Source organism: Pelodiscus sinensis, chromosome 2 (genome assembly GCF_052426305.1).
Source record: "Pelodiscus sinensis isolate ZL-2025 chromosome 2, ASM5242630v1, whole genome shotgun sequence".
NCBI lineage: Eukaryota > Metazoa > Chordata > Testudines > Trionychidae > Pelodiscus > Pelodiscus sinensis.
Window position 1 is genome coordinate 151,175,444 of NC_143053.1, and position 14,231 is coordinate 151,189,674.

The following is a 14,231-nucleotide window of genomic DNA, read 5'->3' on the forward strand; positions in this document are numbered from 1 at the left end:
GAAAAGATCATCACAAAGGTGTTTAATGTATACACTGAACATTATGTTGAGTGAAATAAAATTACTAGTATACCTGGGAATAGCCGATAACATCTCCATTTTCATCCAGTACATTAAAATTAATTATTGGACCCTGGACATCAGGACTGCTGAAGTCTGAATCACTGTAGATATGCACAATAGGTGCTCCATTAGCATATTTTAAGGTAGACAGCACGGTATAGGTGTAGCGAGATAAAGCAAAGGTATGATGTTTTATGTTCTCCATGCCACCTAAGAGGAAAACAACATATCTGTCAAACACCTTACACTCTTGAAACTTTTTGTTTAAAAAACAGCACAGTTGGAAGCCAACCTGCACAAAGCCTGGAAACAATAATTAGCTCCTTTAAATCAGCATATTTCTCAACAATTTATTTTCTTACAATGAGCTTTAATGGTGCTAAAATGCCACAAGAGCCACCTACCTTAGAATTAATCCATCTAACTTTTCAGCTGGAAAAATCCCAAGTTTAAATTTGAATAGGCTCACACCATGAGTAACTGTGTTGGTCCCAGTCTGTACACATCACAGAATCATTCTGGCCTATTTTTGTTAGAATGGAAGTTTTGCTCAGGAGAGCCCAAGGACTGGAAAAGTAGTGTGGCAGCCAAAGAAATGGTACATCAGTACTAACATAGGATAGAAGATTAGTTGAAGTGCATGGTCCTATATGAGGCTACAAAACAAAGGTTTTCATTTGTGATCCCAACTCCCGTGGCAGTTATTTCATATATTCAGAAGAGTTACTCTTCTTTGTCTACACTTAGAAAGGATGACCCATATTCTGCATTACCTCACACTCATGAAAAACAGTGCTACAATGCATTTATATAGGGAGTAAGTCGGCACAGAATTTGGCCTGGACAGTAAAAAGGAGTATGCTTTCTTTCCCTTCTTCTTTGCCACACTTAATGAAAGTGAGGGCGCCTCAGACCTGCAACTGAGTCCAGAATATATGGAAGTTACAATATTCCACTATAATCTCCTCTTGGCAGCCATCATATCATCTGTTTGTTGTCATGTGTATTTTTATCACATAAAAGAGCTGTCGACATCTCTGTTTTGAGTCTAATCAAAACAACAATAATATGGTTTTACTGGCTGAAACACAGAAAAATTGTATTATTTGTGTCATATCTATTTCCAGTTTCAAAGTGCCATGCTGTCTTTTTAGCTGCGTTAGTTGGGAAAATGAAGTGAGTGTAGTCATAGAAACAGAGGACATATGGTGAAGAACCTCTAGGTATTACACAGTGAAAAGATGCAAGATACAGAATGAACACCAGAAGGCCCTTCAAGGAGTGTTGCAAGCAGCTATTTGGCATGATTTGCTGATGTTTGCCATGACAACCTTGGCAAGCTCCTCTCTAACATTTTAATTCCCAATGGACTTTCATAGTGTCACAGGCTTTTAGAAGAAAAGGACAGCCTAGCCTAAGATGCCCTGCACATTTTTAGCTAGAAGGTGGTAGTGCTGAGGAAGGTTATTTCTGTGATAGTGCCAGTGCTACTTAGCTGCCTTCTTAGATCTGACAACACTGTCCGTTTCTGAGATGTCTTTTATCACCTGATGCAAAGCTTCCAAATTGACAGGAACCATGACAGGCAAGGGAAGTGACTTCCTTAGTGCAGCCACTTCTGCTGCTCTACATCTGGACTGTAGAGACCTCCCATCATCTCTTCCCCTGACTCCTCTGACCCTTTCCAGAGGTTCCCATTGCCTGCTGCTGCTGCCTGGTGAGTTTGCCTCCTCTCTTCCACTCCAACCACCCCCCCTCCACAAGTCTCCAGCGCTGGCCATGTCCATCCTCCTGGCTGGATGGACATAGAGTGTGAGGATGTGAGCGGCAAACCACCAACAGGCAGGGGAGTGAGACAGATGCTGAGGAGATCCCTGAATAATTTTACTCAAGTGAAGAAGCATTCCAAAGTTCTAATAGCCAATCACTGAACTGTTAAAGGGGCCATTAAAGTGGTAATGAAGCCATTTAACTGGCATTTGCCAATGCGAGGGAACCCTTTGGCCACATTCAGCTGGCTTTATATTTTAGGGAAATGTGCTATTTGGGTTAAATAAAACGGTTTCCAAATGACCCATCAGTAATTCCCATGCTATGCAAGTTACTCTCTGTACCCAGCAGAAATATTTGTGTCTACTCTCGCTGACATACACAGTGAGTTTCTTTGGCTGTGTCTTCACTAAGTGGAAGAGCAACACTGCCATGATCTATCTTCCAGAGTTCTATTTAGCAGGTCTAATTAAGACCTGCTAAATTGAACTCAGAAGGTGCCCCCGTTGGTGGCAGGTACTCTGGCTTCTATGAGGAGTAAGGGAAGCCAACAGGAGTATTCGCTCCTGTCAGCCTCTCACTGTAATGTAGCTGGAATTATGTATCTTGATTCAACCTTCCCCTTTAGTGTAGATCTGGCCTTTCATGATCTAGTGCAGGAGTGGGGAACCTCAGGCCTGAGGGCCAAATCCAGCTCCTGAGGCTCAGGGACACCCCCTGCATTGGGGAACCTGCACCAGCACTCCAGTCCCCCTGCCACCCACTCATAGAGCTGGAGCACACAAAATCTACTATCCTGATTACCCCTAGGCTCTGGTGTTTGAGGGGAATATGAGCAGTGTCTTTTTCCTTCTCAGTCAGGGACTTCTCACTTTGCCTCTCACTTTTGTGTGTCCCCTGACAGATTTTTCTGTGGCTCAGTGGCCCCCGACCCAAAAAAGGTTCCACACCCCTAATCTACTGGTTTTATTCACACCCGGTTTACCTCAACAAGTCTGGCAAGGAATTCTGTATAACATAGGGTTATTAAACTACTGCTTTAATGTGGGCTGTCAGAGACCCTTTTGTAAAAGTTTGGTGAAGATAGTCTAAAACCACATCAATCTCTATCCAGTATACACCAAACTCCATGCCATGGAGAGCAGAATCCATCTGGCAATTGATCTATAGCTATTCAGTCCCCATAGGAGAATGTTATTAGTGCTTTAAGGTGAAAAGGGAGAGGCTCTTATGGAGGAGTGGCAGAGGAAGAGTGAGGAGGCAAGATGTGAGCCAGTGACACAGCAGACAGGGGAGGTCTCTTGTGATGGGTGAGGGAGTCTGGTGGGGGCAGAGATTGAGGAGGTGAGCAGCAGATGGACAGAGAGGCTGGTTGAGGGGGAAGACCTCCCAGAGTGTGTATGAAGAGACAAGTGGTGAGTCAGTGGTGGTGGGAGGCAGGGCCTGAGTGGGGCTGCAGGCAGAAAAGGCATGAGAAGGAACTAGCCTCCCTCAGGTGAAGTTTCACCCACAGCCCATGCATATGGAATATTAAGATACTTTCTTTGTGACTTGTCAAGGAAATCACACTATTTTTGGGTATGTCTACACTACCCTCCTAGTTCGAACTAGGAGGGTAATGTAGGCATACCGCACTTGCAAATGGAGCCCGGGATTTGAATTTCCCGGGCTTCATTTGCATAAACTGGGCGCCGCCATTTTTAAATCCCTGCTCGTTCGAACCCCGTGCCGCGCAGCTACATGCGGCATGAACTAGGTAGTTCGGACTAGGCTTCCTAGTCTGAACTACCATTACTCCTCATTCCATGAGAAGTAACGGTAGTTCGGACTAGGAAGCCTAGTCCGAACTACCTAGTTCGTGCCGCGTGTAGCCACGTGGCACGGGGTTCAAACGAGCAGGGATTTAAAAATGGCGGCACCCAGTTTATGCAAATGAAGCCTGGGAAATTCAAATCCCGGGCTTCATTTGCAAGTGCGGTATGCCTACATTACCCCGCTAGTTCGAACTAGCGGGGTAGTGTAGACATACCCTTTCAGACCAAGCATCCTGCCATCATTTCTGTATTGGCTTTAGTCAGTCTTCATTTAAAGTTTCTTAATCACATTTCTTTGTGCATTAGTGAAAAATGAATGCATCTCTTAAATATTTATCCTCACACACATGCAACAGCCTGTGGTTGTCCTCTTCCCTTCCCCCAGCCCTGTTGATGACTTTACATGGCAAGTAACGTAGCCAAGTTCCTGTATTTTCACGTAGTAGAATGGATCACTATTAGGGCTGATGGATTGTCAAAGAAAATTCTGCAAGACAATTGCCAATGAGTCACAATGAATGCTGAAGCGGTGAGGAGTCCTGTGGCACCTTATAGACTAACCGAAGTGTTGGAGCATAAGCTTTCGTGGGCAAAGACCCACTTTGTCAGATGCATGAATGAATGACAATCATTCTTGAATTAATGTTGACAATCTCCTCCCCACCCCTCACCCCGGCCTCACAGAGTCACATGATTCATTTATGATTTTTTTACAGGAAGAGCTGTGCTGCCCCCTACATGAATCTTGCCATCCCCCAATGTTCTTTTTACCTGTGTCCCAGGTAAAAGAAGAAGGAAGAAGATTTGCAACAGATTCCCAGCCTGTCCCGGAAGGCTCCATGCCTGAACCAATGGATAGGTAGCTCATGATCATACATTGAGGTAGAAGAGAATAAAATCAAGGGGTAACCTTGTTTGAGGTAAATGAGGTATGGATACTGTAAGTTATGACTGATTCCTTGTTATTTAGTAACAGAGATGTAGCCATGTTAGTCTGAGCTTGCTGAAACAAAAAAGATTGGCTGTGGTATCCTCTGGGATAGTGTTTCTAATCGCTTCTAATCCATTTTCATGTGGAATATTGGTGTAGAGAGCTTCTACATCCATGATGGCAAGGATGGTGTTATCAGGGAGGTTATCTATGTTTTGTAGTTTTCTCAAGAAGTCAGTAGTATCTTGGAGATAGCTGGGAGTGTTGCTTGCATAGGGTTTGAGAAGAGAGTCTACATAGCTGGATAATCCAGTAGTGAGCGTGCTAATACCTGAAATGATGGGACGTCCGGGGAGTCCAGGTTTATGGATTTGGGGAATCACATAGAACAAATACCACAGCCAATCTGGTAGCAGACCTATGTAACTTTGTTCTCACCCACAATTATTTCCAATTTGGGGACAACTTAATCCTCCGGATCAGCAGCACAGCCATGGGTACCCACATGGCCCCACAGAATGCTAACATCTTTATGGCTGATTTAGAACAAAGTTTCCTCAGATACCGTCCCCTTTTAACCCTCCTTTACGTACACTACATCGATGACATCTTTATGATTTGGACCCATGGCTAAGAAACACTGGACCCATTCCACAGAGACTTTAACAATTTACACCCCACCATCAATCTCAGCCTGGACCATTCTACACGAGAGATCCATTTCCTGGACACCACCGTACAAATTACTAATGGTAAATTAAATACCACTCTCTACAGAAAACCCACTGACTCCTACAGTTACCTACATGCCTCCAGCTCCCATCCAGGACACGCCATACGATCCATCATCTTTAGCCAAGCACTTAGGTACAACCGCATCTGCTCTAATCCCACTGACAGAGACCAGAAACTTCAGGATCTCTACCAAGCATTTGTAAATCTCAATTACCCACCAGGGGAAATAAAAAAACAAATTGAAAGAGCCAGACGAATACCCAGAAACCATCTACTTCAAGACAGGCCCAAGAAAACCAACAATAGAACACCACTTGTCATCACCTATAGCCCCCAATGTAAACCCCTCCAACGCATTATCAGTAACCTACAACCTATACTGGAACAAGGATACTACACTCAGAGAGGCTCTGGGGGACAGACCCATAGTCTCCTATAGACAACCACCTAACATCAGGATGATTCTTACCAACAACCACAGGACATACCACACCAATACCAACCTTGGAACTTTCCCTTGCAACAAACCCCGTTGCCAACTTTGTCCACAAATTTACTCTGGTGACACCATCACTGGACCTAACCATGTCAGTTACAAGATCAAGAACACATATTCCTGTTCATCCAGAAATATAATTTATGCCATCATGTGCCAACAGTGTTCTTCTGCTATGTATATTGGACAAACTTCTCAGACACTTCGCCAAAGAATTAATGCCCACAAATCAGACATCTTCACAAGGATAAACCATTTTTTTTTCATTTCAACCAACCTGGGCATAGTCTTAACGACCTTATTACATGTATCTTACTTCAAAGAGTAATAGAGATGTAGCTGTGTTAGTCTAGTCTTGCTGAAACAAATGACAGGACTATGCAGTACTTTAAAGACTAACAAGATGGTTTATTAGGTGATGAGCTTTCGTGGACCAGACCCGCTTCCTCAGATCAAATTGTGGAAGAAAATTGGCATGACCATATATACCAAAGGGATACAATCAAAAATCAAGATGGTTTATTAGGTGTCATTCTTATGTGTGTTCACTTTTTTGATTACAGGCAGTCCCCAGGTTACGTACAAGATAGGCACTGTAGGTTTGTTCTTAAGTTGAATCTGTATGTAAGTCGGAACTGGCGTCAGCCGCTGCTGAAACTGATCAGTTTCAACCGCGGCTGAATCTGGACGCCAGTTCTGACTTACATACAGATTCAACTTAAGAAACCCAGGCGTCCCCAAGTCAGCTGCTGCTGAAACTGATCAGCGGCTGATTCCAGGAAGCCTGGAGCAGAGCAACTCTGCCTCGCGCTTCCTGTAGTCAGCCGCTGGTCAGTTTCAGCAGCGGCTGACTTGGGGACGCCTGGGGCAGAGCAGCTGGGGTGCTGCTGGGTTGCTCCAGTAGCGCGGCTCCTCGGCGCTACTGGAGCAACCCAGCAGCACCACAGCTGCTCTGCCTCAGGCGTCCTGATTCAGCCACTGCTGAAACTGACCAGCAGCGGCTGAATCAGGACTCCTGGGGCAGAGCAGCTGGGGTGCTGCCGGGTTGGTCCGGAGCGGCGCTGCGGGACCAACCCGGCAGCCCCCAGCTGCTCTACCCCAGGGGTAGGCAAGAAAAGCCTGGTCTGCTGGGGGGGGCGGCACTAGCTGCACCCCGCCCCCCCAGCAGACCAGGGAGACGGGGGTGGGGACGCCCAAGTCCTCCACGGTTTTGCTCCGTCTCCCTGGTCTGCTGACTTGGGAGACACAAAGCAAAGCCGCAGAGCACGCGGGCAGCGGGACAGTCCAGGCGTGCCGCGCTGTCCCACTGCTGGCGTGCTCCGAGGCTTTGCTCCCCATCTCCCTGGTCTGCTGGTCAGACCAGGGAGACGGGGAGTAAAGCCTTGGAGCATGCCCGCAGCGGGACAGCCCGGGCGCACCTGAGCTGTCCCCCTGCAGCCGTGCTCCGCGGCTTTGCTCCCCGTCTCCCTGGTCTGCAGACCAGGGAGACGCGGAGCAGCTTTTCTCGCCCCGGAGTACACGGGCAGCGGGATCGCGAGGTCCCGCAGTCCGTGTCGTCCAGGGCGAGAAAAGTCGCATTCGTAACTGCGGATCCGACATAAGTCGGATCCGCGTAAGTCGGGGACTGCCTGTATATCGCTTTGGTATATATGGTCATGCCAATTTTCTTCCACAATTTGATCTGAGGAAGTGGGTTTGGCCCACGAAAGCTCATCACCTAATAAATCATCTTGTTAGTCTTTAAAGTGCTGCATAGTCCTGTCTTTTGTTACTTGAAAGAGACTTTAACACCCGACTACAAAGGGAAACCTCAGAACTGCCATTCATGCTTAAATTTGACACTCTACGAATGGGCCTTAACAAAGATGATAATTACCTTACCCATTACAAAGATAGCTTTCCCAATTATCACCCCTAGTATCATTATCTCATAGATACTAGCCCACTCCCTCATGCCCCTTCTGTTCAAAATTTGATTGGTCAGTTTTATAGTGTGTTCACTTTTTTTCATTGTATTCTTTTGGTATATATGGTCATGCCAATTCTCTTCCAGAATTTGATCTGAGGAAGTGGGTCTGGCCCACGAAAGCTCATCACCTAATAAACCATCTTGTTAGTCTTTAAAGTGCTGCATAGTCCTACTAGTTATTTGATAATTTTATTTCTGCATGTTGTCCCTGCATATAGATTTCCATGGCTGTTCTTATGCCACATTCCTTGACACTGAACACCTGGATTTTTTTATTAGGTGCCTATTTGGTATCAGGAGAAGTTGCAGATTTTAAATCTTTTGAAGGAGATATATTTGTGGAATGGCCTCTGAGCTTCAGCCCATTGCAAGGTGAGTCTATATAGGGCTCACTGTATCTCTGTAATGTTTAGAGAATTTTAGCTGTTTCATTAAAAGACTCTGCAATTATTTAATAATCTAAATGATTTTTAAATGGCAAGCTTCATACATGTTATAATTTCAGTGATGGACACCTATCTAATTAGGCAGCCAAGGTCACAGTTACTGATGGAGTCTGATTATTACTCTTGACCATACGAAGGTGTGCAGACACATATCTATTGTAAAGGTTATGCATGGCTGTGTAATTTACATTCATTACTGTAGACCTTCGCCTAAAGCATGAATGCATAATGTAGACTTCCTTGTCTGGTGTAAGCTTGTATATTTCCACTTACAGTTTTCTTAATACTTTATCCCTGGTGTGTGTGTGCGCGCGCGCACTCACATCATTTCAGGCTTCAGCATTTCATATCATCTGTTTCTAGTTACATACCATTTTTCACACTCTCTGTTGGGAGAGTGCATGGTGTAGCAAGTTTTTGCAATGGTTTTTGAACATCAGAGATTGCTGAAAGCAGCTCATTACTTTCTCACACTGACCCCCTTTCAGCTAGATGCCATTTACCCTGTGGTGGTGGTGTTAGGTACCATGCTGTCCTAGCTGGCTGTACCATTTCTTTGCTTGCACCTTGAGGCATCATGACAGTGTGAGCACAGGCATTCACATTGCTACTTTAACCGTGAGCTTTTCATACTGATTATGGAAACTGGTGGGTCGTAGGTGTTTCTTTTCTCCATAGCTGCTGCACATTTCTCTGTGTTGCTGCCATCACTCATATTAGCTCACCCACCTTGGGGCATGTGGTGGGTGCAAGTTCATATTCTTCCTTTTTTAAACGGACTATGTTTCTTCGGTCTGCAGTTGTTCTCTTAGGTTGCATCTACACAGCATCCTTACCTTGAAATAAGCAATGCAATTTGTGCTACACAAATTGCATCGCTTATTTCAATGTTATTTCGAAATAAGGCGCTATTCCAAAATTTCCCTTATCCCTCATGCAATGAGGTTTACAAAGATGTCGGCGTAGCAAGCCCATTATATTTCGATATAACGAGCTTGCTCTTAAGACCCGGAATAGCTATTTCGGGATTCCAGAGGGATCCTGAAATAGCTCCGCAGCGTAGATGTAGCCTTACTGAAGTCACTGAGAATCTTTTGACTGACTCTGATGTGCTTTGCCACAGGTTCTGTCATCTGTAATTTTCTAGCCCCTCTACATTTACATAAAAAAGTTTCCTTTCTACTGTCTATGATTATACTCAAATGGAAAACAAATGCTTCTTTTAAATTTCCTTGGCTGCCAAGTAGCTTTCTAGGTTCCATCAAATCTATTTGATGCTGCCAGGAAATAAATCCAATAAACATTACATTTTATTCAGTGTTGTACACATACACAATGTGGGCTTTTTGCTCTACTCTGCTTCCTTTTCAGCGCTCCAAATAGATTCACCTAAAATGAATCCCCAGTCCCTAGAGTGTGATGATAAACAAATAACACAGAGTTATTACTAATGTCTTATGCAAGTAGGATACACAAGTCGAAATAGACTTCCCGCCTGCTCCCTCAAAGTGCTGATGCCATCGACTGAATTTAGCATCCTGAAAGATTAGGCCCTTTGACAGGGTATTATGCTTGCTCACACCTCTTCAAACTGTACAGGAACAACACTGTCAGGCAGGGAAGCAACAGGGGCAGTTTCCCTGGGGCCTGGTGATTCAAAGCAGCCTGGAACTCCCAGGTGCCACTCCTAATGCAGCAGTGGTGGTGGCTGGAAAACTGCCACCAGAGTGCCATGTAGCACACTCTGTGTGGCGGCACACTCCAAGCAATGCAGAGGGCTGGCTGCCCAAGGTCCCGCCCCTTCTCTCCATGGTGTTGCCCCTTCTCAGAGCACGGAGCGCCCCCCCATCTTGCCCAGAGGCCAGTGGAGGCTATCAGCAGGGATAGAAGCAGTAGAGTATTGATCTTACTCCTTCTGTAGGACCAGGAAACAGACCTTATGTTTCCTGTAGAGTTTCATCTGAACAGAGAATGCACAGAAGGTACAGGCCAGATTTTAAACCTCTTAGCCACACTAATGAGCAGTTGCTCACTAGAGCAGTCCCATTAATTTTAATTATAAACTATATGAATGGAGATTATTTTTAAAGAATAAAATGCCAGTCACAGAAAAGATTGTAACTCCCTTATCACACCAGTCATCTCATCAATGGGACTACCCAGGGAAATAACTAGCGTCACATGTGTCTCACTATTGGGGCTTTTATTGCTAGAAATAAATTTGGAGCAAAGCACAGATTATGATACCCTCCTCTTATGTGATTGAGATAGCTGGATATAGTCTTGCAGCATACTCAGAACTTCAAAATGCGCCGACTGTATCCAGTGTGGAGGCCCAGTAAACTTGCAGCATTAATTCCATAAATAGTCCTGTGTGCAATATAGGGATCTCTACCCTCCCAGCACTAATCCTGTAAATAATAGTTTACATCTTTTATTCTCATCTCTTTTTCCCACCTCTACCACAGTTTCAGACTGTGGAAGGAAATTGCTTAATCCTCCATTCAAGATGTTATACTGAGACCAAACATGAAACACACACTCAGTGTTTATCTTAATGAGCAGAAGAGTTTTTGCAGCCCCATCTCTCACTTCTTTAGAGCAGCTAATTTGCACTCCTGTCTTTATATGGTAAAGCAGGTTCAGAGTCTTTACTCTGAGTAAACTAAGCAGAACATTCTGAGAAAAGCAGCTACTAGTTGTCAAACATCACAACCTCAAAAATAGTCTTGTTCACAACTTCTTGGGAACTGTGTGGAGCGGAGATGCTGAACATGTTTTTTGGCTTGATTTTTAACATGCCTATTTTAATTATTAGTGAAACGCCATTTGGTTTAGGTACTTGTTTGATTGAATACCCTACAGCAGCACAAATCAGTGACAAATGTAAGTCATTTCAATGACTACCTGCAGTGAGACCCCCCTCTCATTCCCTTTCATGAACACACACTTTGGTCATGTTACTACAAAGATTATACAAAGCATTACATTCAGGCTATGTCTACACTGGTGGCTTCTTGCGCAGGAACAGAGGTTCTTGCACAAAAACTTGCCGGGTGTCTACAATGCATGCACGTTCTTGCGCAAATAAATGTATAGTCTAGCGTCGGAAAACAGGGCTTCTTCCAGAAGAGTTATTCCTCTCCCCACGAGGAATAAGCCCTCTTGCGCAAGAGGCCAGTGTAGACAGGCAACATGAATTTCTTGCTCGAGAAACACCTATGGCTAAAATGGCCATCAGAGCTTTCTTGTGCAAGAGAGCGTCCACACTGCCATAGACACTCTTGCGCAAAAGCACATGCCAGTGTAGATGGGCTCTTGTGGAAGACTTTTTGCACAAGAACTCTTCCTCAAAACAGTTCTTGCGCAAGAAGCTGCCAGTGTAGACGTAGCCTCAGAAAGATCCTGGCCCACCAAAGAAATGGTAGGATAAAGAAGAACATAAATTGAGAGGATTCTGTAAAACCCAAGATGTTGGGTACAATATATATATATATATATTATAAACAGACTAGCTCTTCAAAGTAGTCAGTGATGTAAGTCCTCAGAGTTTTTTTTAACAGAACAATAAATTCATACTCAAATCCACTCATACGAGCAAATCCTCTTCAGCAGGGGTGCGCAATAATTTTTGAAGGGGGGGACACTTCCAAATTTTTACAGGGGGTGGGGCCTCGGGCAGAAGGGGCAGGGCCTCAGGCAGATGCGGCGGGGCCTTTAAATAGAAACAAGTGAAAAGACTCACTCCTCCCCTGTGGCTCCTAGGCAACACGGTGGGGCCAGGAGCTGCGAGCCCTTTCAATTGCTTCTGTTTAAAGGGCTTGCACCTGCTGGGAGGCTGCTAACATGTTGCCTGGCAGCCTACCAACAGGCACAAGCCCTTTAAATAAAAACAAGTGAAAGGGCTCCCGCCTCTCCAACAGCTCACAGGAAACGTGCTAGCAGTGGGGCCAGGAGCCGTGAGTCCTTTCAATCGCTTCTATTTAAAGGGCTTGTGAGGAAGGCACGAGCCTTTTAAATAGAAGCAGTTGAAAGGGCTCCCACATCTCTGGCTTCCAGGCAATGCACAGTCAGATAAAAGAGCTAGGCAGGCTGGATCCAGCCTGTTGAAAGGCTCTTGCCCAGGCCTGCTCTTCAGGTAGCTATGAGCTCCAGGGGTGTTAGGTCCCTGGGCTCTGGCTCCCAGGGCCTCTCTCAGTCCAGCAGACACCATATCCTCTCTTGCTACTGTCCTCTCAAGCATTAAGTGGTAAAGAAGACTGTTTTATAAAGGCACCGGAATCATTTTCTTTCCCAGAATTCCTTGCAAAGTGGAGTGTGACAGTGAACCCTTTCTACTGTCTCATGTGGCTTTCTCTTTCTCTGACTAGTGGAGTAAGCCTATTTTGTAGTGCCCTGAAATCATCATGTAAGAAGAGCTTTTCCAGAGCTTGCTTCTTGGTCTTTCCAGTTACTGAAACCCTGTATGTTAGTACTGATAAAATAGGAACACTATGATGTTTTCCTTTCTCAAAGCTTCAGTCTCACATAGACAGGTGTACTAAATCTAGCTTACTGTTACGCACTGACTTCTCTTTCCCAAAACTCTTATTTTATTCCCCAGCAACAGCATCTCATTTGTGCATTTTATTAGGGCAAGAGAGGCAAGATGTACTTCATTATGGATAAAGGCCAGAGCAACTTTTTACACTAGTTATTCCGCTACCTAGATTGGGGGGAAGAGAATCTTTGACACCAGCAGGATGTGAGATAAATGCAATTCCTCTCTCTAAGAACTTTTCTTTGGGGCCTCAATCTGAAGTCTTATTTTGTCCATTTGAAGGCCTCTCAACTTCTTTCCTGGCTTAGTAGTTTGTAGTGAATGGGCCTGGAGATGAATGTAATATACAACTAGCAGCTTAGCAACAATCATCTTTAAATTGAAGTGCAGGTATCCCATGATGGGATCTCTCTCATCAGCAGGGAGAGCAGCTTACAAAAACACACACAAACATCCCAGCAATGTTTTCCTTACTTTTTAAAGAATATGACAGATCCAAATCAATCATTGCCAGGATATAAACGAGGCCCCAGTCAAAGCTCACCTCCCTTCCAGGGCATAAGCAGAGCAGACATTTCCCTCTTCTTCTTAGCAGCTAGGCCCTACAGTTTAATAAGCCAATGAATTCTTGCAGGTCCAGTTCTACCTTGTTGCAGACACTATGGGTATGTCTACACTATCCCCCTAGTTCGAACTAGGGGGGGTAATGTAGTCATACGGAGTTGCAAATGAAGGCCGGGATTTGAATTTCCCGGGCTTCATTTGCATAAAGCCGGCCGGCGCCATTTTTAAATGCCGGCTAGTTCGGACTGCGTGCCGCGTGGCTACACGCGGCACGAACTAGCTAGTTCGGATTAGACTTCCTAATCCAAACTAGCTGTACGCTTCGGCCTTCATTTGCAACTCCGTATGACTACATTACCCCCCCTACTTCGAACTGGGGGGTAGTGTAGACATACCCTATCTTAGCAATCTCAAAGTGGTTGTGTTGGGGCCTTTTCAGAGCTGGATGGGTAGCCTAACCCGTCATAGCAATATATGAGGTATTCTGATGGCTACTGCTAATTATACACAAGAAAATATGTACCGACAAAGCATAAATGAAAAAAAATTAACAAAGGAGTTGCCACCATCTTGACAAGTAGAAGATGCAAATGAAACACAGATTCTATTCTATTCTGGTTCCTATACCATGCTCATTGTCACAGCTGTGCAAGTTCAAGCAATGCATTAAGTAACATTACACACTTCTGTAGCAAGTTGTCTATTCATTCACCCTCTCCTGAAAGAGAAAAGTATGTGTTGTGGAATGGATGAAATGGCCTTGCCACTAAAAAACTATGGAAATCAGAAAGCTTAAACTTTTTGTAATGTAAGCTCCATTGTTCTCCATTTTATTTTCATAAGAAAATGTCCCTTATACCATCTTTGAAGCTTCCCAATTCCCATTGCTCTCCTAAGGCAAAG

General features: G+C 44.7%; 1 protein-coding gene across 2 annotated transcripts in view; it reads right to left on the bottom strand.

The window, feature by feature from the left end:
• MOCOS (molybdenum cofactor sulfurase) overlaps positions 1-14,231 on the bottom strand; it is a 353,074-nt gene that overhangs the window by 94,046 nt on the left and 244,797 nt on the right. For both annotated transcript variants that reach the window (XM_089776481.1, XM_075921610.2), the window contains one exon: positions 74-273. In XM_089776481.1, coding sequence (XP_089632607.1) covers positions 74-273 — 200 coding nt within the window. The remainder of the gene's footprint in view (positions 1-73; positions 274-14,231) is intronic.